This window comes from Megascapheus bottae, chromosome 16 (genome assembly GCF_031878675.1).
Source record: "Megascapheus bottae isolate mThoBot1 chromosome 16, mThoBot2.hap1, whole genome shotgun sequence".
Taxonomy (NCBI): domain Eukaryota; kingdom Metazoa; phylum Chordata; class Mammalia; order Rodentia; family Geomyidae; genus Megascapheus; species Megascapheus bottae.
In genome coordinates this window covers 43,459,301-43,482,577 of record NC_143524.1, presented here as the reverse complement: position 1 = coordinate 43,482,577, position 23,277 = coordinate 43,459,301, and the positions used below count along the sequence as shown (strand labels likewise).

Sequence of the window (23,277 nt, the reverse complement as noted above, 5' to 3'; positions counted from 1 at the left end):
GCCTGCTCTGTGGCATTAGCACCAGTCTGGGAAATTAGGGGTGATTGAACAATCCCTGAGCTCAGCCAGAATTGTAGGAGAGGCTGGGGGGCTCAAGGCTCCTGCTGGCCAGCTCCTGGGCTTTGAGCTGTGTCTCAAACTGAGCCAGACCCGATTGGACCCTGACAACAGGAAATCCTTGAAGGAACAAGCGGTGCCTGAGTACTTTGAGCACAACAGGAAACAGCCTTGACATGGGACAGCAGTTCTATGGCTGTGCCCCAAAGGGGTGTATTGTGGGACACTGGGTGATGCCAAGGGTAACACCGAGACAATGATTATAGGACAGTAGATGTTCTACCAGGTGTGACCCTGAGCTTATGAGGTGTGTTACCAGTATGTAACTGTGACCACAGGCCAGTGTGGAGAGTAGGTGAGTCATGGAATATGTGATCCGGATATGTGGTAGTCTGTGATACTAACTATGTGACAGTGAGGGCATGAATTTGTGGCTTATGCATCCAAACATTGAATTGTTTGACTGTGTGTGTCCCAAGGATATGACATAAGTGGGGATGAGTGTGCAAACAATAGCATGACACCGAGTGACCTCAAGTATGTGAAAACAAATGTGTGCTACACACAACCCTGAGCTGACATTGTGTGATGTTGCATAGAGGTTGCGATGATGTGACAGGTGAGCACACAATGCTGTATGTGACACTGTTGTAGGAAGACGTGGAGGGCTTCAGTCTGGTGGGTGGTCCATAACATGGCTCTGGCTTCCCTGTGTTAAGGGGTTGAGTTGGCCGTGTGGGGGGAGATACACAGCTCCATTGGAGAATCCCAAGATGTGGACAAGCCTTGGAAATGTTTGGGAAAAAGGAGAACTTGATGATGACTGAGGTGAGCAAGAAGAAAAAAAAATCAAGGTTTGGTTTGAAAAACCATCCTGGTGATGGATGGCAGAGATGTTTCTGAAATGAGTTAAGGTTGATGGAAAGTCAAGTAGGCTGGAGGACATGGAGACAGAAATTGAGAGGCTTATTTGGGAGCTGTCAAGTGAAACGGACCAGGAAGCTATCCTTCTGGTGTGAGGACCGGGTGGGGCAACAAGCCTGGCTAGTTTGTTAAGCAGCAGACTTGACCAGAATGATCTGGAGAGAGAGGAAGGGGACAGAAGAAACAGAGACTGAGGATGTAGCTCCCATTTCTACATACTCTAGATGTTGCCATTACAGAGATGGAGGAGGTGAAGGTGGAAACCCAGGCTGAAGGGAAGAGCAGCTCATGGGGAGGGAAGCCAAGATGCAGACACTGTTGGGGTCTGCTGAGGTGGGAGATGGAGGCTCTGTGGGCCCTGTGGGGGTTCCAGACCATGTCAGAGACATGGTAGAAACCAAACTGTCCTAGCAGACAATAACAGTGAAGACACGCTTGCAGATAGACGACCCTGGAAATATTGAGCTCAGAGCCACGTGAAGGGGTGGGGCTTCTGGAAAGAGGGCAAGGTCAGGGAGATGGAAATTTATTATTGTTGTATGTTTAAAACAATGCCAGACAATACAGATCTCACTGCCATATACCCCACACTATTTTCAACAGTTGGCAACATTTGGTCACATTTAATTCAACTATTCCTTCATTTTTTCATTTTTCTTTGCTTAGTTTAAAAATTATTTTTGAATTATGATAAAATGTATGTGACATAAAGTTTACTATCCTAAACAACCCCATCTAAGTGTTCAGGTCAGTAATGCTTAGTGCATTCACATTGTTTTACATTGAAGCTCCAGAACTCTCTTCATCTCCCAAACAACCTCTGTGTCACGGCCTCTGCTACCCGCCGGTAAGCCGGTAACCCACCCTCTACTTTCTGTCCCTAGAGCCTGGCCACTCTAAGTATCTCATATTATTGGAATCATGAAGTATTTGTCTTTTGGTGATTGGCTTTTATGTTCACTGAGCATAATGTCCTCAAGGTTCATCTGTGTTGTAGCATGTGATGGGATTTTCTCTTTTATGGCCATATAATATTCCATTGTCTGTACCTACAACTTTTGGTCACCGATTCGCCCATCAGTGGGTACTTGGGTTGCTCCCATGATGAGCTGTTGTGAATAATGCTCTTGTACAAAACTCTCAAGCCCCTACTTTTCATTAGATACTTTTAATTATATACCTACACATAGATTTGAAGGGTCATTGTGCTTGTTTTGAGACAAAGTCTTGCCTTGTAGTCCAGGCCGTCCTGTGATTCAGGATCCTCCTGCTTCAGTCTTCTTTTTGCTGGGGTTGGTTAAAGCTGAATGACACCATGCCAAGATTATTTTACATTGTCTTGTGAAATGGTCATATGTGACATCCACCATGCTAGGCACAGTTACCACATGTTATGATGACATGTTATCACATCGTATGAGGGTTTCTCCACATGTTTGGCAACACTTGTTATTTTTAGGCTTCTTAGACAGTAGCCATTATGTCAGTTGTGATATGTGATCATGGTGTCTTGCTGTAGTTTTGATTTATATTACCAAATAATTAGATAAATGAACATCTTTTCACATGCTTATCAGCTATTTGCATATTTTCTTTGAACAGATGTCCTCTATTCCAGTCCTTTGTTCATGTTTTAAATTGAATGGTTTGCTTTTTGTTGTTGAATTGTAAGAATTCTTTATATATTCTGGACACCAACCCCTTGTTAGATACATGATTTGTAAATATTTTCTCTTATTCTGTAGGTTGCTTTTTTTGGTCAGTTGAGGGACTTGAACTCTTAGCCTGAGCGTTGTCCCTGAGCCCTTAAGCTCAAGGCTACCTAGTCCTTGAGTCACAGCACCACTTCTGGTTTCCTGGTGGTTAATTAGAGATAGTACCCAGCTAAATGCTTGATATAGACAGAATTCTGTCCCCCCCCCCCTCAGTCCTGGGGCTTGAGATAAGGGCGTGAGCTTTTTCCTCAAGGCTAGAGCTCTACCACTTGAGACATAACACCACTTTCAGCTTTTCTATGTATGTGGTACCGAGGAATCAAACCTGGGTCTTTGTGCATTCTAGGTGAGCACTCTACCAATAGGCTAAACTCCAGGCCCTGCTTTGCTATTTATTTATTTACTTACTTATTTTGGTGCCGGTTCTGGAACTTGAACTAAGGATGTATATGCTATCCTTGAGCTTTTTCACTCCAGGCTAGTGTTATACCAGTTAAGTCACAGCTTCCCTTATAGCTTTTTGGTTATTAATTGGGGATAAGAGTCTCATAGACTTCCCTGTCTGAACTGGCTTCAAACTGTAATCCTCAAATCTCAGCCTCCCAAGTAATTAGGATTGTAGGTGTGAGCCAGCAGAACTTAGTTTTTGAATCACTTTTTAAAGCAAATCCAAGACATGATGTCATTTCATCAAAACTAGGCTTATTTTTTCCCCCTGGTCTTGTGACAGGAGGTCCTGGATAACACTGACATGTGACACAGAGCCAGCATGCGGCCTACATCTGCTGCTGTGAGAGAATGACATGGAGACCTAGGAGGCGTGATGTGCCATAGCATGGGTGCAAGCTGGGCTGAGTGAGGGTGATGGTGAGGAATTGGTGTGTGGCCCTATGGCACTTGAAGTGAGACACTGTGGGCACTGTGGAATGAGCCAGTGTCACTTAGTGAGAATTGCTGTGTGAAGGCAACAGCAATTGTGTTGTCTTGGGTTGCTGAGGGTAGAACAGAGCAGAATATTCCATGGTGGGATGGGAGGGGTCAAGAGTATTCTGTGGGAAGTGGGTTGCATGTGGTACAGGTGGGGTCAGTCCCAGCAGCAGTTACTGACTGTCAGAGGCAGGAGGGCCACTGTAGGGTAGATAAGAGAAATGCCCAGTAGGTGTAGAAATGGTGTCTGGGCCCAGCTGTGAGTTGGCGTGCAGTGCCCTCCCTTTCTGGATATCTAGGAAGGCTTCCTAGAGCAGGATAAATACACTCCAGGGAGATGGTACCAGCGCTGATGAGGAGAAGGGCTGATTGGTGTCAGTCAGTCATGTCTGGGCACATCGTTCTTCCTCTCTCGAGCCTTCGTTTCCTCAAGTACCAAATGGGGCTGTTGGTAGTATTACAGGATGCAATGCTTGTGATGAGTGCACGCTCTGGTACTTGCATGGCCTACGTGCTTTTCCCATGGAGATGCCCCTTTAAGCCCTGGCACTCTTGGCATCTAAATGAGAGGAACCGTCCTGGGAACACTGTGGGGAGTGAGCTGCCTGGAGATATTCTCCTTTCATACCTTCAGCCTCTCTCTCTCACCCTGTCCTCCCTCTTCTGTCCCTTACTCAGTATTATCTATGACATGTTCGCCGTGCGTGCCCCCCCCCCCCCGCCATGTGTCCTCCCAGGCCCTGCCATTCTCACCTTCTGCCAGCTTTCAGTTCAGGCTCCTGTGGCCTAATTAAATTAGGCCAATGTAATTTGCTCAGAAAAAGCCCTATGATTTGGCTAATCAAACCAGTAAGGAATCTGGGATGTGGGGAGAGTTAGGACAGTTAGGAAGTCCATACCAACAGCTGAGGACCGAGGTCTTCCTGAGCCTACCTCAGAACCTCTGCTCACTCCCTTAGGCTCTTCTTAGGAGCCCACAGCTCTGTAGCCCAAAGCTACAGAGGCTTTGAAACATGAGCCTGGTCTTTCTTGGTTCCCTTGGGTAGGTCTCTGCCCTATTCTAGACCTCTTTCCCACTCCAACAGTGAGCCAAGGACAGACCATCTGCTCACTACAACCTGGCTCTGGTCAATTCCCCTTTTTTCTTCTGTGGGCCTTTGTGTGGACCTCAGGATGAGAGGAGAGTTGAAGGTGGGTCAAGGGACTAGAATCCTACAGGAAGTCAAGCGAAAGTGGGTATCCTTGGCCCCTGGTCTGGAATACAGCTGCTTTCCGGAAGTCTCACCTGAGGTGAGGCTGGAGGAAAGGGAGTTGCCATTTCTTGGTTGTTTGTAAGGACGCTTCCCTTAACCATACATCAGGGAGGGTGATGCTAAAACTGAGCCTAGTCCTCTTACTTCCATTTGCCCCTTGCGCTGCATCTATCCAGAGGGTTGGGGTTGCTTCTTTCTAGCTTGTTAGAAAGGTGACCCAAGTCCCTGCTGGCAACCAGCTTAGGAAGACTTTAATGAATCCACTTTAATGTCATCGGTTTTTCTGGGATAGGGGGTCATTTTGCAGATAAAGGAACTCAGTCCAGGATAAAAGTATGTGGTGTAGGCCTGGTAGGGAGGTGGGTCTAAATCTGAGAAAGGTGATGGAAAAGTGACAGCTGTATGGGGAGGAGGATTTGATCCCCCTCTAGATACCGACAGGTTCCGTTCCAAACTCATTCATGCATTTAGAGTCAAGTCTAGCCATTTTGCACCCACAGTCCCCCAGACAGCCACACACATGAGACACATCACACCTTGAGCCAAATCACACATATTTGCTACAGAGAGTGAAGGCAGATGATCACATTCAAACATGGCTTCAGGGCAGTCATGGTCTTCCACAGAGGCCCTGTCTATATACTTACTCACAGATGTTTCACTAGTGACCCAAGGGACATATTTTGCCATGGTCACATGCTAGGACATAAGGACATGCCATAATGGATGACATGTGCTGAAGTCACCAGCAAAGTAGGCGCTCCCTACAGAGTGACAGAAAAATATCAATTTTGATGAATGCACCCAGAGTTTTGCAATGAGAAAAACCACAGGAAAGCTATTTTGTTTTTCATTTCTGAAGTAAAAGTTATTTTGAACCGCACACAGGGGCTGAGGGTCTAGTGGGAGGACATCATCTTTCAGGGCTCTTGCCTTGAAGGAGTCTGCGCCGACTCACAGGCACAGTGAGCCTACCAGGCTCATGCACCTCTGCTCTGAGCATTCACATGTTTGTGTGCACGGACGTGTGTGGATCCCCGATGCCCTAGAGACGTGAGAGAGTAACAGGACTTCCAGAGAATCCGGATGTTTGTTTTCTGGCTTCTGGGCCCTCCAAAGATGAATAACTTTGGATGCCAGCCTTTGGATGCCTGCCGGAGCCAGGCGGGGTGAGTGCGTGAGGATGTAGCTTCTACCCCTGGAGCACCATGGATGCAGTGACTGAGGCTCATAGCCAGCTTTCCATGAGCTCATAGGCCTGTTACCATGCTTCTCTGGGATGTGTTTCTCTTGTTTAAAAAATGGAGATGGGGAGGAGTAAGACTAGAGGGGCTTTCCTCATGCGACTGAAATAGATATTCAAGTTCACCTACATAGGAGGCTGAGACCTGAAGATCATGGTTCAAAGTCAGCTCAGGCAGAAAAGTCCATGAAATTCTGATCTCCAATTATCCAGCAAAAACTCTGGAAGTAGAGGTGTGGCAAGAGCCCCTGAGGTGTTGAGTCCAAGCCTCTGAAAAGACTGAGAAAGGAGCAGGGATGGGACCATGTGTCTCTTCACAAGTCCTTCCTTCACTGGAGGAAGGCTTTGAACTTCAGTGCCCAGTCTGCTCTGGATCTCGAGGCCTAGCCTCTGGATTGCTGAAAGGGAAACAGGAAGGGAAGACGTGGGGTAGAAAAGAGAGCTCCAGGCCACAGAAATGGGGGAGCAGATACCCCAGTGGAAGGGCAACGAAGACAGAGGAGGGAGTAAGGTGCAGAAGCTTGAGTGCACAGGGTCTGGGGTGGCCACTGCACCCCTCTGGAGATGTGCACCAGGGCTCTACAAACAGCTCCGAGCAGACTGGGAGTGCAGAGCCAGGGCAATCTTAGGGAAGGCAGGGATGCAGTCACGAGTGTTTACAGCACTGGCTCTCGCTGGAAGGGACACAGGCTGAATGGGAGCCTACAGGCATGGGTATGCCTGGGATAAACCCTGCCCAGAAAATGCTTCAACCCAACCCTCAAGCAAAAAGGGGCTGTTTTTAAGGACAATAAAAGTGCTCACACATTCTGGCAGAGAACCCTTCCAGGGTTTCCCCTCAGGAGGCTTCCCTGACCTGCCTGGCCTTTCCAGTCCTGTCCCCAGGGTCTCCTCCTGACTCTTGCTATCTTGTCCCTATTTCTGAATCACTTTCTACCCTTATCTCTTTCTCACACTTTCAAGGTTTTTTTTTTTCTCCCTCCTCTGGGATTTGGGGAAACAGCTGGAATGGGCCAAGCTCTGAGAATGGAGCCAAATACAGTCACAGGACAAAGTAGTGTGACCGTGGGAGAGACATATACACCAGAGAAAAACACTAGAAAAGGAGGCTCACACACTGACACCCAGAGCTCAGCAAGGCACACACACACACACACACACACACACACACACACACACACACAGCACCAGAGGTCATCCCCAGACAGTTGTCATGGACAGCAGTCATTCCTACACCTGCTCTGCATACTCTCAACCAGGTAGATGAGCATTAGGCCATACCTTCCTCACCACCTCCACCTTCCTTAGGCCAGCCTTTTCCCTCTGCCTTCTGCAGGCCATACCACCCCAGTGTCCAGTGCCACATCAAACCTGCTTCAGTTTGAGATGACAGACCTAGATCCTGGCTTGGAGGAAGAAACCCAGCCCTGTATCGAAGAGGGGCACAGCTAAGGCAGGATTATTCATGGGACACAAACAGTGCGCATTAGGCAGGTGACCTAGTATGGACCAGAGTCTGAGCTAGAGCATGGGCTTTCTGCCTCCAGAAGAGAACTGCACAGTCCTTCCCAGCCTCCTTCAGCTTTGGAATCCCCCATCCAGCTGGGCATGGGACACCACACCTGAGACCTATAGACTCCCTGGTCCTGAGGGAATTCTCTAATGCCCAGGGAGAATGGAAAAGTGACCACCGGGGTGAGAAGGCCTCCTAGAGGAGATGATGCTACTAGCTCCTTCCTGACCTGCTGCCTCTGGCCCCTTCTGCAATGGGAAAGATGGTCCTGAGAGACTGTTAGCAGTCTCTCCTGGCTGGTAGAGACACCTTGGAGAGATTGCCAATAGCTCCACCACAAGGCACCCTCATTCCTTAGCACTTTTTATCTCTAAGATTATCACCATAGCAGACTTTGCAGGCTTTGAGGAATCTTAGCTGTCTCTTCTGTCTGGGGTTGTAGGGTTTATCTCTTTTTCTACTCGTGATGATATGTACCCAGTCACATCCATTCATCCATCCATCCATCCATCCATCCATCCATCCATCCATGTATCTATTAATTTCTTTGACTGTAGAGAGATGTATCACTCTTTTCATATACTGGTCCAGCTGGTCACTCAGCTAGTTGGGCCACCATGTCTGCCATTCAGAATCTCTAGACTTTCTCTGTCCAGCTCATGACCTAACACTGATGTATTGTGGGAGGTTAGGGTGGAAGATGCTTCAAAGACATTTAGGGTTCTGGAACCCAGGGCCAGAGGCCAGCCAACTCATCTTTCTCAGGGCATAGACTCTCTTCAGGACGGCACCTGCTTGTGTACCCTTGGGGACAGGATGCTCACCCTCCTTGCTGCCTGAGGTTTCTCTCCTTGTAATCATCTGGATACACCCAGTTCCATTCTCAAGAGCCCAGGCTAGGAGACAGGGAAGTTAAGAGGGGGCAGTAGGTTAAGATAACTGGGATGGTAGTGCTTAAGGGGCTGTTGGTGATGTGCTTGGTAGACAGGCTGTGGTGAGGAGAATGTGGGCCATAGGGATAAAATGGAGTCACTGACATGTGGATGGAGTGAGGCAGCTGAGAGTGAAGGTAGGGTGGGAGAACTGAATCAGTCTTGGTACTTTGTCTGATATCCTCATATATTTCCCATTTGGTTCTTGCTTTCCTTCTCTTCCCATGCTGGCTGTTCCCTTATCCCTTCCTTACCTGACTTTGGACCCCAGGCTGGGACTGAGGCTCTCATAAAACTAGCAACCCCGCCTTCCCTCCCTCCCTCCCTCCCTCCCTCTTTCCCCTTCTCCTCTTCCATCCTCACAACCTAGTCGTGAATGGATCCAAGGATGCCTGGGAGCCAGAGTTGAAGCTGGCACTGACTTGGACATGGTGGGAAGGTCTGATGGGCTGGCTGTGGGCTCAGGAAGGGAGGTGCCAATCATAAGGTCAAGTTCACAAGGATGTGAGGCCATGCACGGGAGGCGCCAGGACAGGCGCAGGTGTATTCTACAGTGCACGTGTCTCCAGTGTGGCTCGGAGGCTGGAGACGCGGCCCTGTTGGAGTAACAACTGAAGCCAGAGTCTGCAAAGAGTGGGCAGGAGGAAGAAGGGGGAATGGGGGGAGATTCGGGGAGGGGAAGAGGAGAGAAAGAGGCAAGGCCTCTGGCAGGTCCTTCCTTTAGGGTTAGGCTCTTAAGCTGCATGTGACCCGTCCCATGTGCCCTGTCACATGACCCACAGCCCCATCTCATTCTCCCTTCCTCACCCCAACACTCGCCCTCTTTAGGATCTTCTTAGTTTTCTCCCTCAGGTGGGGGACATGGCATCAATTTGCCCTCAGAGGATGGGTTATTCTTCTCCTCCCTCCCCATCCTTAACCCTACACTTGTAAAAGCAAGATGGTCAAAGAGGCACCTCCCAGAGACAGTGTGTGTCAGAGGGTCTCATGGCATCTTTTTCTGACTACTATCTAGGACTCTTGGGCCTCACCCCAGACTGACTGGGTCAGAAATTGGGGAAGGAGAAGGGGTAGGGCAAAACCCAACATTATTTTAACAAGCCCTCTAGGCGATTCTGGAGAATGCTAATTTGAGAACCACTGGGAGACATTGGTAGCCTCGGCAAGTGCATAAGAAAGGCATCTTCATTTCCCCAAAGCCAGATTCAAACAAGGTACTGACATTGGAACTCTTCAATGTGACCCGAATCTCTGCCCCACCTCCTTCCTCCGACTAGGTCTTCCAAGAGTTTGCAAGCTTCTTTCCTTTTCCTCCAGCTCCTGATCCAGCTTAGCCTTATACGGGAGGCCTGGGAGTTTAAGATGTTAGCATGCACAGGCAGCTTTTCTCTGAATATGTAGGCACCAGTGTGTGCTACAGGCAGCTCCCTGGGCAGGTGGCAGGCGTGGGCAGGGAGGGAGGGAGAAAAGGGAGGGAGGGAAGGAAGCCTTATCCTGCTTCCTCATCATCTGCCTCCATCGCTGGGTGTGGTATGAGGGCTATGAGGAACCACAAAGGAAACCCAGGATGCTGGGATCAGGCTACCATCCTAGCCCAGGCAAATGAGGCTACCCTGTATTGAACCCCTAGAAAGCCTCCTCTGGAGGTGTTATATCAAGCCTCCCTAATCAAGTAGTGGATGACATGTGTTAGGCATAGAGATGGCTAAGTTCTCCTTTGTGCTTGAGGGCCTTATTCTGGGGGGTGAGCTACAGAGACTATATTGTTCACGAGAAAGCTGAAAGTAAAAGAGGCAGAGGTAGCATCTGCCTTGGTACCTCTGGTATCTTGCATTCTGGACATCCTAGCACCTTCCCCCCCACACACACATCTGGTGGTATCCATCTTGGGTGAGGTGCATTCTTCCCAAGTTCTCAATATGACTTCTCGGAGGGATGGAGGAGGAGTGGGTGGGAGAGACAGAAGAGGGTGGGGGCAGGGACTAAGCAAATGAGCTGGAGAGTGGGCCGAGGAAGAGTGAGGATGTGGAGGTGGAGAAGATGCCCTGACTTTAGAGGCAAAACAGAACAGTATGTGAGTGGCTGAGAAAGATACTAGTGAATCATGGAGAGAGGCAGAGTCCACTCAGGGAGGTTAGAGAGCCTGGACCAGAGAGAAGGAAAGAGGAACGAATGAATCCCAACATTCTGGTGGGGAGATGGTTTGAAGGATCTCTCCTGGGTTTAGGGAAGAAAATACTAAGCTCCAGACTGAGAAGAGAAACTCCACCTCTGTAGGCTACACACTGGACCCACACTAGTGAAACTGGTGTCATGTGTCAGTGCTGGGAGCAGTTATTGCACTCAGGGCCTGGCTACTATCCCTGAGATTTTTTTTTTGCTCAATGCTAGTACTCTACCACTTGAGCCATAGTTCTACTTCCTGCTTTTTTTTTTTGATAGTTAATTGGAGATAAGTGTTTCATAGGCTTTTCTGCTTGGGCTAGCTTTGAACCACAGTCCTCAGAAGTGGGCTTCCTGAGTAACTAGGATTATAGATGTGAGCCATTGGTGCCAACTATGTTACTAATACTTGAGTGTGATACTGTTATCCTCTTGTAGGCCAATGAGCGAGCACTGTGGGCCTTCACTCCAGAGCAGGAGGCAGAAACGGGTCTAGGAGCCTGGTGGTAGGGAGAATAATAAAAGGGTTAGCAGAGGTTGGTGAAGACAAAGTCATGGAGGTGACACTGTAGAGCACTATATGACAATGACTGCAGCCTTCAAGAATGCCTATCAGTCCCTGCACAGGTGGCTGTAAAGGGGATCCGCCAAAGTTTTTGGCTTCATGTGATTTTAGATTGTAAGGAGGAGTTAAAAGTAATTCAATCCAGACCCTTTCTTCCTCCCACCCCCATCAGTGCAGAACTGCTTATCTTGGGTAGGCTGAGCCTCAGTCCTAGCTTCAGTGGAGACTTGACCAAGCTCTTCTTTCTTGGTACCCAGGGAGAGTTTAATGTGTGGGAATGGTGCTATCTGTGGTACTGAGGGTCCTGCCTCAGACCACAGAGCAACAGAGTTGGGAAGAACAGGAGGGCTCCATCCATCCATTTACCTACCACCTACCACTATTTTCCCACTCACTCATGCCTTTATCCATCCATCTACCCACTTGCCCCGATTCACAACCCATCATCTACCCATGTTTCCATTCATCCATCCACCTACCATCCACCCAACATCCACCCATTCTTCTAATCACCCACCCATTTTCTCACTTACCTAGCTATCAATCCATCCATACACTTACCAATCTACCATCCACTATCTACTTATCACTCACTAGACACCCATCTACCTGCCATCTACCCATTACCCACCATCTACCCATCCATCCATGCAGCATCCACCCATCCATCCATCCATCCACTTACCCACCATTCACATCGACCATCTGCCCACTTTCCCACTCACCTACCCATTTACCCATCTACCCACTTACTTATACACCATCTACTACCCACTATTCACTCACCATCTGCTTATCGACACACTATCCGCCACCCACTATTTATTTAATCACCTATCTATCCAGTATCCACCCATTTACCCATCTACTCACCTTCTACCAGCAAACACCACCCATCATCCATCTCATCTACCACCATCCAACCATTCACCCATCCTTTACCATGTACACATCTGTTTATCTACCAGCCAGCCACTCCTTCACCTATCCACCAGCCATCCACTCAGCTACCCATTTGCCCACCTACCACCTATCATTCATACACTTACCCACCCACCTACCTATCCATCCATCTACCCACCCACACACCCATCATCATTAAACTACAAAAACCAATGAAATATATTCAGATCTACTTTTCTAACGAGGAAATCAAAATTCAGAAAAGGAAACGGGTGTGTTTAAGGCCACAAAGGTCTTCTGTCGTCAATCTGGGACAAGGCTAGTGGTTTTCTATACACCACAGATTCTCCCCTGGGGTCTGAGAAATTGCTTGGTTATTATGCTGATATTTACACTGGTGTTTGTTCAGAAAAGCTGTGAGGACAGGAAATGTGACCTCTTCCAACCCACCCTGAGTACAGACTCTTTCTGCACACATTCCAATGTGCTTACTTGTGCGTGCACAGGATATATAGTTGTATTTCTATTGGTGTATGCATGTTTGTGGGAGGTTGTACGAACACAGGTATGGAAAGAAAGATGTGTGCCTGGCCATAAGCATATATGAGCAGGAGTGCCTACTGGATTTGTCCTCTTTTCCTTTTACTGTTCCTGGGCTCTAAACAGGAATGGAGGCTGGCTCCTCCTCCCATCTTGTGCCTCCAGTTCAGGAATTGCCCCACTTCCCAGTTGAAGAAGCTCTCTATTAATTCTCTCCTCCTACCCCTCTGTTTTCTAAACTCATACTTCATGTGCTAGACTTTGAGTTCCTTCTCCCCTCCCCCCCCCCCCGAGTTGATGGATGAAGATGTCTGTTTTGAAATCTGGGTAAGGTCCTTGTTGCAGGTGGCATTTGAGTAAGCTATAAAGGCTTTTTTAAGTGTCTAGTTTGCTTTTCCTAGCAGTGGTTCCTACACTCAACACCCCCCCCAGGCACACACACATACACACACACACACACACACACACACACACACACACACACACACACTCTCTCCTAGGGTCAACTGGGCAAGCTTGGAAGAGGAAGGAGAGAAGGATATCTACATCGAGTCCACATTAGCTGAGAATGTGAAGCCCTTCCTTGCTGCTACCCCAAGTCTTCCCAAGTTTCTTTTTCCATTCCTACCTCCCTGCACTGCCATATCTTGCCATTGGCCTTAAAAGTCACAGAAAATGGATCAGTCAGAGCAAAGGCAAGACAAACAACCACCAATTCCAGTAAAGGACAGTTCAGGACATCCTCCAGTCAAGGCAAAGGTCAAGTTGAAGAGTTTACCAATCAGAATAAAGGACACACTGTTTCTGTCAGGCCCTCGGTGTGGGAGATGGGGATCAAGTGTTGAGCAGGAGCCAGATTGGAGCTGGGGATCTAGAGATTTGAGTTCTGGATCTGGCTCTGTCTTGAGCAACTGGGTTAACCATACATATGGTTGAAACTAGATTTTCTTATCTGTCAAATGGGAGATAGATGTCTGAAGTCTGTGGCATTAAAAGCTTTCTCTCAGGGCCAGGAGTTTGGCCTAATGGTAGAGTGTTTGCTTAGCATACATGAAGACCCGGTTTCGACTCCTCAGTACCACATACACAGAAAAAGCTGGAAGTGGTGCTGTGGCTCCAGTGATAGAGATCTAGCCTTAAGAAAGCCCAAGGACAGTGCTCAGCTCTGAGTTCAAGGCCCAAGACTGGCAAAACAACAACAACAATGTTCTCCTCCTGTATTAGGCACATTCCATTGCCTTGCCCTTTCCCGCCAGTCCCAGTGCGCATGTCAGATGTCAATGAGGGCAAAATCTCTCGGGTCAGTTTAATGACTCCCTTTCTCCACACAGCAGTAGGTCTTCACTCAGAGCCAGCAGCCTGCCTTTGAAGCTCCAGTGTGGGAAATCAAACCCTAGAAACTTTATTTTGAGATTCTGTACAGGCATTAACTCTTCCTCCCTCTCGAGTCTTTATTATTATTGACCTTGAACAGCCATTGTAGGCTGTGTGTAAACTCTGCAAACATGTTCTTGGAATGCTTGCCTGTGATCCATGAGGAGATAGCTGTATCTGTGTGTGCATGCATGTGTGCATGAGTGCCTGCAGGAGTCTGCAACATGCTGGGTGTCTGTGAGGACTTGGAACTCTCAGCAAGAGTGGCACTAATGGTTCAGGAGCTGTGATGAGAAATAGATATCTAAGAGTCGAAGCACAAGCGATCCAACTTAAGGATTGTGTTGTTTTGGAACCAGTAGCTTCCGGTATCCAATGACAGTTTTCTGTCCATGAACAAGAAACATCTCATCACTGAGAAGTGGGAGAATCTTGAGCTGGGACCAGGGAAAGCAATACCCATAGGCATTGGAGGACACTTCTGCCCCTTTCTCCTGGGAAAACAGGATGCTGGGGCAGGGGTTGGAGCCAAGAAGACTTATGAGTGAAATTTGGAGCTAAGCCTGGACCCTAACACCTCCTACCCCCTCACCCCACCCCATGCAGGATTCTCCTCTGTAGCCTTTGGAATATGTGGGCTTCTGTCTCACCCTTGAGCACCTTCAGGGCTGAGAGTTTGCTTCCTCCCTCTTTCTCTTAATGGCCTTTGGAGCTTGGCTCTGCTGGGAAGAAGGTCACTTAGGTCATGGGACCCAGCCTCCTGTGAGATTCTGTGCACCCCAGGCTAGCCACTGGGCCATGGAGTTCAGGACTCCTAAGTCCTGAGAATTTGAAGTTAGAGATTGAGGTGCTTGACTGTGCTCTGCTTTAGCCCCTAGGTAATCCAGTCTTTGTCCCATTCAGGACTTGGTTTCCAACTCCCTCTTCAACATAAGCCATGTCCTTTTGATGAGCCTTGGACTCAAAGAACAAGAATGAGTTTTTGTTTTATTTTGTTTTTGGTTCTGGGGCTTGAACTCAGGGTCTGGGTGCTGTCCCTGAGTTTTTATGCTCAAGGCTGGTGTGTACTGCTTAGAGTTGCAGTGCTACTTCTGGTGCTTGATTGGAGATGAGTCTCACAGATTTTCCTGTCCAGGCTGGCTTCAAACTGCAATTCTCAGATCTCAGCCTCCTGGGTAGCTAGAATTACAAGTGTGAGCCACCAGCGCCTGATTGATAATGGGTTTTTTAAACCGGACTATAAAAATGGAGGAACTGTTATCGTCATTATTTGGATTAACAGATCTCTAATGAATATGACCTGTAATGTCAACCTTTTAATTTTTCCAACTTGTGGTCCCCCAACTTTATATTATTGCCACCTGAATGTGGTCCAAGCCATGCCTCATTTATCCTCTACATAATCACTTTGCTTTTTGACCCAAGACCCAGCTATTCACAGGGAAGATAGCAGAAAGAACTTTCAAGGGCTGGGGAGAGGGCACAGCTGAGTGGATAAAGTGTGAGTCACAATCCTGCCTTGGCCCTGGATCCTCTGTTCCATTACCTTTTCCTTTGATCCCCATGGTGCAGGCCAGAGTTAATAGAACAAGAAGCTGTGACCTTTGTTGTTTCTGTTCCGGCTTTCCAAGGACGAGGTCTGTTTCAGGGATTGGGAAGCAGAGGCAACGAGGTCTGTTTCAGGGATTGGGAAGCAGAGGCAACGAAGGCTGACTTCCTTGCCTCCCGATGATGATGGTGGTGATGATGATGATGATGATAATGATGATTCTTTTTGGTATTATTGGAATTCTTGAACTTTGGGCTTTGCCTTTGCCAGGCAGGTGCTTTACTGTGTAACACATACATCCAACCCTGATTATTTTTGAGATAGGGTCTTGCCTTTTGTCTAGAGCAGCCTGGACCCGTGATCTTCCTATGTATACTTCCTGTCATAACTGGGAAGACAGGTATGCACCACTGTGCTCAACAACTGGCTGACATGGGAGTTCTGAGTTGGCTTCAAACACTACCTTCTCAATCTTTGTCTTCCAAGTTACTAGAGTTATATGTTGTATTTCTGCTACTTTTGATCTAGTCCTAATTCAGTTGTGAGGTGAAACTGAGCCAGCCACTGCCCTCCTGTGAAAGCAGTGAATCCAGCTGCACTCAGCCTTCTGCCACATCTGCCCTGGGCTGGACCTTCCTGACACACCTTTAACACTCGGTTTTATTTTTATTTCTAGGTTTTACTGCTCAGTTTCACTTTGTCTTCATGGCAGCCTGTAGGGGGCGAGAGCCATAGTTGCTTCAATTTAGATTAAGGCTCAGTGACTCTAAGACACACACGCAAGCCAAGTCCTTGGCTCTTCTTCAGTTTCCCCAAGTGTAATATGGGGGGACTTGGGGATTCTTTGCTTTCATTGTGTTTGATTCTGAGACACAAGATCTGGAGGGGATTCAAGCTTCGGAGCCTTAGACATTATGTCCAAGGCCCCTGGATACAGGAGCCACTCCAGCCTGCCTGGCAGGCTCCTAATACCCTCTCCTCTCTTGCAGGATGCTCTGCTGAGCCTGGGCGCTGTCATCGATGTCGTGGGCCTGCGGCAGGCTGCCAAGAAAGCCCTTTCAGCTGTGCTCCCCAAAGTGGTAGGTGCCTGTCCTGCTCTGTGTGTCTCACCCATGCTACCTTTGTCCAGCTCTGTGCTGTGTGTACTGCATGCAGGCCTGCGGAGGGGGGCGGCCCTTGTGGGTAAGTGGAAGGTTCGGGGTTGTTCCAGAGGAACAAGAGTGAAAGGCTAAGTACCAAAGAATGAACTCACTTAGGAATCTTGGACTCCCTGATTCAGAGGGGCTATAGAGGTTAATTGGAAAAATGGTCTCAGATAACAGAATAGATTCAGCCTGGGATAATGGGACAAGATGAACTCAGATGGGTTTGGGAATGCATGCTGCCAGAGGGGGTGAGGGTAGACAAGAAGAACTTCCTGAGTACCAGGGCTTGGAGTTGCTAGAGGACTTAGCCTTGATGAACAGATCTGCTTTGTTCAAGTGTCCTTCCCAGATATGGGAAGCTGGATGAAATGACCTTTAGGAAGCTTTAAGCTTCTCTCTCCTCCATCTCAACGCTATGGCTGGGGTTGTAAAGGGCGGTAACCATGGTTACCTGGGCTCTGAGTGCCTTACTAGGGGTAGGGAAGACTGAGCCCCACTTCAGCTGCCCCAGGCCACTCCCCAACCTGGCTGCAACCAGCTTAGGAGGCTCAAAGTAGCAGGATGGCCCAATGGTGGTAAATGAGGAGAGGCTCTTGGACAGGATCTACTCCAGTGGAAGGGTCATAGAAGACTCCCTGGAGGAGGAGATGCCCAAACTGAGTTCATAGACCTTGAATCTTCTCTCCCTAACTCTCACCACCAGCCAAGGGCAGCCTCGGCTTCAGAAAACACAGCCAACTCAGGATACAGCCTTCCTGTCCCACCAGAGCCCATTGTCCCTGAAGCTGCATGATGAATGAACCACCCACCGGAGGTCCAGAGAGGGTGGCACTGCCCCCAAGGTCACACGGCAGGATAGGGACGAATGGGACTTGGCATCTAAGCATCCCTATCCCCTTTCCTCAGCCCTGCCTTCCCCAAATCTCCTAGATCAGTGCCCAGGAGGAGGGCTAATGATGGAGCTTTATTGAGCGTGAAATTGATAGGAAGTGGGTGGTGTGTTGGCGCCCAAAAATAAATCCTCCAGCAGAGGGATGCGACTGAGGCAACATCTGGCCTGGGGTGGAGGCACATCTGGAAACGGAGGGTAGGGGAAGCTGGCAAGTCCCTTCCTCAGGCTGGCCCTGCATGCCTCAAGGCTACCCGGGGAAGTGAGGAGAGAAAACAACTGGCTCAGTGGCCGGCTGGCTGTGCTATCATAGATACCCTGCACCAGGTCAAGGGATGAATCTGTGGTCCAGGCCCCCAGGTTCCTGGGCTGCTGCCCTGGAGTGCCCAGGAGGCCTGCTGTGAGCTGGGGTAGCCCTGACTTGGGAGAGCCCGTGCTTGACTGCAGCCTGGGAGGTGAGGGAGATGAGTGCTTGGAAGGAGGGTTCCCCTCCTCCCCTGCCAGGGAGGCGCACTGTTGGCACCTGGCTTCCTCATCAGCACCCATTGTGGCTGGCAGCCCCAAATGCAGATGGTGCTGATGTGTCTGAAATGCTTCCCTCCTTCTCCAATAAACTCAGCTAATTTTAACCCAAAGGGCTGCGAGGGAGAGAGTGGGAGGCGCGGACATCCGGAAGTGAAGTGAGGATCTGCCCCTCTCCACCCCCCCCTTTTCTCTGTGGGAGAGGTCCCACCCTCTAGCCTGGATAGAGCCGAGGAGTGGCAGTCCTCTCCCCCAGGATCCTTGATCCTGAACACCCCTGTCTCTGCAGGACAAGGGACACCAGGCCTTGTCAGGGCCTGGATCTCCTTGGGCTCCGTCACCCCTACCTGGCATGGCTCTGTTTCTCCAGAGGTAGCAATGGGGGCATTTGGATGTGAGGTATGGAGGCTTGGAAGAGCCAAGGAGCTCATGCAGTCTACAGAGGATTCCACTGAGGCAGACTGCCCAGCCCCCAGGGAGGAGGGACCCTGTGGTGCTCAGGGCTTGATCAGCTTTGACTGAGAGCTTCGATCTCTCTGGGGAGTGATCAGTCCATACTGCTGCACATCTGCCTGTGTATGGTTCCCTGCCTGCCCTGCTCCCCGCTCTATGTTTCTAAGGCCCTTCTAGCTGAGCCTGAGCCGGCTAACCCTGCATCCCTTCCCTATAGTCAGTTACAAAATGCTCTGTGCTCTGAGTTCCTCAAGACCCACCTGAAAATGTCCTCCTTGGTTCAAGATCCAGTCCTAGTCCCCATTCACTCAAATGTGTCCTGTTACAGTTTATAGTCTTTTCCTCCAAGAAGCCCTCCATTGAGGCCTCCCCTGACATGGTTACAAGTGTGGAAGTGTCCCTGCAGGTAGGAGGGAAGCTTGCTAAGGGGCTGGGAGTTTGACCTAGTGGTAGAGTGCTTGCCTAGCATGCACGAAGACCTGGGTTCGATTCCTCGGTACCACATACATAGGAAAAAGCCAGAAGTGGTGCTGTGGCTCACGTGGTAGAGCTCTAGCCTTGAGAAAACCCAAAGGGCAGTGCTCAGGCCCTGAGCCCAAGCCCAGGACTGGCAAAAAAAGAAAAAGTCCCAGGAGGGAAGCTTCCTGGTAGTCTATGCCTGGCCTCTGGTGTGGGAACCATTCTGACCTTAGGTGGCTAGATGTTTACTGAATGTCTGTCTTGAATGTGGCAGGGACATATCCCCATAGTGGTGGTGACAGGAAAGCAGACAGATTTGTGTGCCAGCTGCCTACCTAGAACCCCTTCCCCAAATGCCACAGCTCTGCCCCCATGGGGCCTGTGACCTTGCCATTCATACAGATCTGGCATACAGACGGAGACTGGGGCTCAGAGGTGGGCAGGACACGGTCTCACAAGGACCTTCTATCCTAGGAGACTGTCTACACCTACCTGCTGGATGGGGAATCCCAGCTGGTGTGTGAAGACCCCCCACATGAGCTGCCACAGGAAGGGAAAGTCTGGTAAGTTGTCCTCTGCATGCTCTTCTTCCCCTTGCAGAGCTGAGAATTCCCAGTGCTGAGGCAGTTGATCTTTCCTGTCCCATCTGGTCCCCATCCTCTCTGTTACAGTGAACCCTTGACCCAGTTGCTGACTCCAGCATAGAAGGGGAGAAGCAATTGCTGCTCTTGGGTTGATGAAGTGGCAAGGGAAAGCTCCCTTCACAGAGTCCTAGACTGCTGTGGCATCTCAAGACCAGGGCTGTGCTGTTCAAATTTGAATACACGCTACCTGTGAGGCTGGGCTTGGGATCCCAGTGTGATTGGATGAGCAGGTAACAGCCTGCTCCATGATAAGTGAGTTCATTGTGGTAGTTCCAATAGTATTAGACCCTGGGACTTGAGGATCAGGGGCTCCATATTCTATGGTCTCCTCATCTTCTAGATGGACAAACATCAGGAGGCATATCATAGGTCACATGCTATGAAGGAGGAAGGGTTAGCCTTGGCTCTTGTCTGTTTAGGAACCTGTCCCATGAGGACAGAGGGCAGTGGGGAGCACACAGACTCTGAAGGATCCACAGGTGTTTTCTAAGAACCAGAGTTCCCCAGAGAGTGCTGGGTTAAGGACTGGAGGCCACTGGATCCACTCCCAGGAGGCAGCTGTCTGCCCATTGTGGGGAGGGCTTTCTGACAGCCCAGTGCTCCAGAATGGGGCTTTTTTGGGGTATTATCTGAGGCCACTAAGTCATTAACCCATCATAGATGTATTCTGTCAGGAGACTCTGGACTCATGGGGTCTCTCCTGGCATCTGGAACCCTGGATCTTGGATAGTGGCCTCTCCCTGGTTCTTCTCCATGGAAACGGCTGGCACCTCTCTTGTAGCCCTGAGCCTTCCCCACCTCTTTCCCTGACACTTAAGTTTCCCACAGGGGAGTGTGGGTGACACTTTTGGCGTCTCCTGGCAACTTCACTTAAGGACTGTGTGAACAAAGTCAACGACTGTATTCCCTGGACCACCAGATAGGGCTGGAAGATCCTGGGGAGACTGGGAGAAAATAATACTCTCCATTAGAGCCTACTCCGTATCCTGAGCACAACCCCTACAGACCCTGAAAAGCCTTCAGAAAAGGTGTCTTTATAAGGCAATTTAGAAGTGAATTAGCCTAGAGCACAGTGGAGATGGGGAAGCCAGGGCCTGTTGGGAGATAGGGAACAGAAGTGCCAAGAGGCCAGGGTGGGCCAGGAAAGCAGAAGCATCCTCACATCCCAGGGACACGGACATGAGTGTTAATTCTCCCAGGGAGACTTGGAGGTCCAGAGTCAGGTCCTGTACCCGTTTGGGGAATCTCTGCTTTGTCTTCCTACTCTGGTGCCTGGTATATGGGGTCTGGTGAGCTCTCCTCCAGAGAGTCCTGGGGCTCAATGTCTCAGGGCTGACTGGACCCAGCTCTCAAGTGCTTCCAGCAGGAACTAAGCTTGAACCTAGGAATGTGGAAGAGGGGAAAGCAGGGGACTAAGAGTCAGGCGGGTCTAGACTCCAGCCCAATGCCTTTGTTGCCTTGTTGTGCCTATCCTGAAGGTCTGCTGATTGCTTTCATGAGATTATAGGTGCCATGTACATATGTACATACGTAGGGCAGTGCCCAGCACACAGTAGGAGCTCAGGAATTGCAGGCTGCCCTCCTCTCCCACGTCCACATGATGAACCTTGGGTTAATGATCTTCCTTCTGGCCTTAGTCTCCTTTTCTGTGACCACAGTTGGGTCAGGTCCCATCAGAAGGTAAAGGCACCTGCCTATAGGCTGAATTGTAGGGGAGGTTGGCTCCTCCTAGAAACCCAGGTTGTGGGCAGGGCTGAAAAACGGTAACAGGTGTGAGGTGGAGGCGGAGTCATAAAGTCAGATAAGGCCTGAGGGGACAGGAAGATAGAAAATGGGCTGAGGGTGGGGTGAGGGAGAGGCAAAATAGAGGCCAGGTGGGAGTAAGGGTTCCCCTCAGACTGATGGGGAGGTCTGTCCAGCCCTGTTCCCTGTACAGGCTCCAAACTCAAGAGTGGTTTTCCTGCCTTCTATTGCTTACTTGAACTGTTTCCTCCCGTTTTGTTTTTCTTTTAATCCTTCCTTGTTCTACCTCTATGTGTGCCAGCCTCATTTTACTCATATGTCATGACCCACGGTGACTCTTCCCAAAGTCCACAGCTCCCCAGCACTGAGAAAAATCTGCTTCTCAGAAAAGGTGACTGCCATCATGGCCTTTCAGGGATGAATCTGTCCACAGAAAAACCAGCCTCTGGAGACCCGGGGTCCAGGACAACAAGGCTGCCATCCCAGCCCCATGCCACTTCTCTGGGTCTCCATCTATGTGGAACAATAAGCTTGGTCAGTCTTATGGTGAGGGCTGATTTCCCAGCCCTGAATTCTAAGAGCTACAAGGGGATCTCAGGACTGGAATCTTAGCCTATTTCAGTCCCTAATCTGTCATCTTCCTCTTCTTAGTATGTCTCCTGCCAGTGTAAAGCCTTTGATTCTCTGCTGATTGCTGGAACTCGGGATCTTTCAGCTGTGCTGGGGAACAGTCCCCACTGCCATCAGGGGTCTTGGGACCTACCTTGAGAACTTTCTTCCTCAAGGCAGATCCAGTTTCCTCTCACTGTACAATTTGTTCCTCTTGTTTGGAGGACACAGGGACTATATCATCTCTAGATTTCTTATTCTGTATAGGAAGGAGTGGGAGAAATGTTCATTTGGATCCTATTTGTTTCTGAGAGAGGAGGAGGCTCAGAGAGAGGGCCATGCTTAGTGAGAGTGGGAGGGTCCCTAGTGAAAGGAGACTGAGTGAAGGGTGGAGGCTGGGTGAGGGATGGGAGTTCAGTGAGAGGCGTGGCTTAGTGAGAGATAGAGCTTAGTGAATGCTGGGACTCTCCAGAAGCTGAAGCTTGGTGAGGAGATGAAGCTCAGAGTTGGCATCCTGTGAGGGATGGGACCTAATGCTAGGGAATTGGGGTTCTCTGAAGGATGAGGCTCAGTGAGGGATGGGGGATCTGTCAGGGATCAAGGGCTCTGAGAAGGGTGGGGTTGGTGAGGAGCTAAATCTCCATGGCCTACAGTACTCATTGAGGGTCTCAGGCATTGTGTGTGGACCAGGGCTTAGTAAAGCTTAGTGAGAAATGAGGCACAGAGATGGTTAATGGGGTGGAGACATCTCAACAAGAAGCAAGGAGCCTCAGCTTAACAGAGGACCAGAGAAGTGCACAGGGCACTGGGAGCTGGGGAGGGCCTGTACACTCCACTGTCCCCAGACTGTTGAATAGAGCATTTTCCTCTATTCCCTTTCCATTGAACAAATAGTTGTTAAAGAAACGGAATGGCCATAAAAATCCACACCCATTCCTATCTCTCCACTCTGAACCCATCTGTCTTTATCTTCAATGAGGTGGGCCATGTCCACCTTGGCACCAGGACTGAGTCATTAGCCTCCAACCTGGACATCTGTCCCTGAGGAGGAGGGTATTGCATTCACCTCCACTCCCACCCCCCCCACCTCAGTTCTCAGCATCAGCCTGGAAGGTGGAGCATGGAGAAAGAAAGGAGGAAGAAGAAGCTGGGGAG

The 23,277-nt window shown here is 49.5% G+C and overlaps 1 protein-coding gene across 2 annotated transcripts in view; it reads left to right on the top strand.

Annotated features, from left to right (window-relative positions):
* The window catches only part of Pde2a (phosphodiesterase 2A), an 86,872-nt gene that overhangs the window by 43,233 nt on the left and 20,362 nt on the right, over positions 1-23,277 (top strand). For both annotated transcript variants that reach the window (XM_090348373.1, XM_090348374.1), the window contains 2 exons: positions 16,648-16,737; positions 19,601-19,689. In XM_090348373.1, the coding sequence (XP_090204499.1) occupies positions 16,648-16,737; positions 19,601-19,689 (179 nt within the window). The remainder of the gene's footprint in view (positions 1-16,647; positions 16,738-19,600; positions 19,690-23,277) is intronic.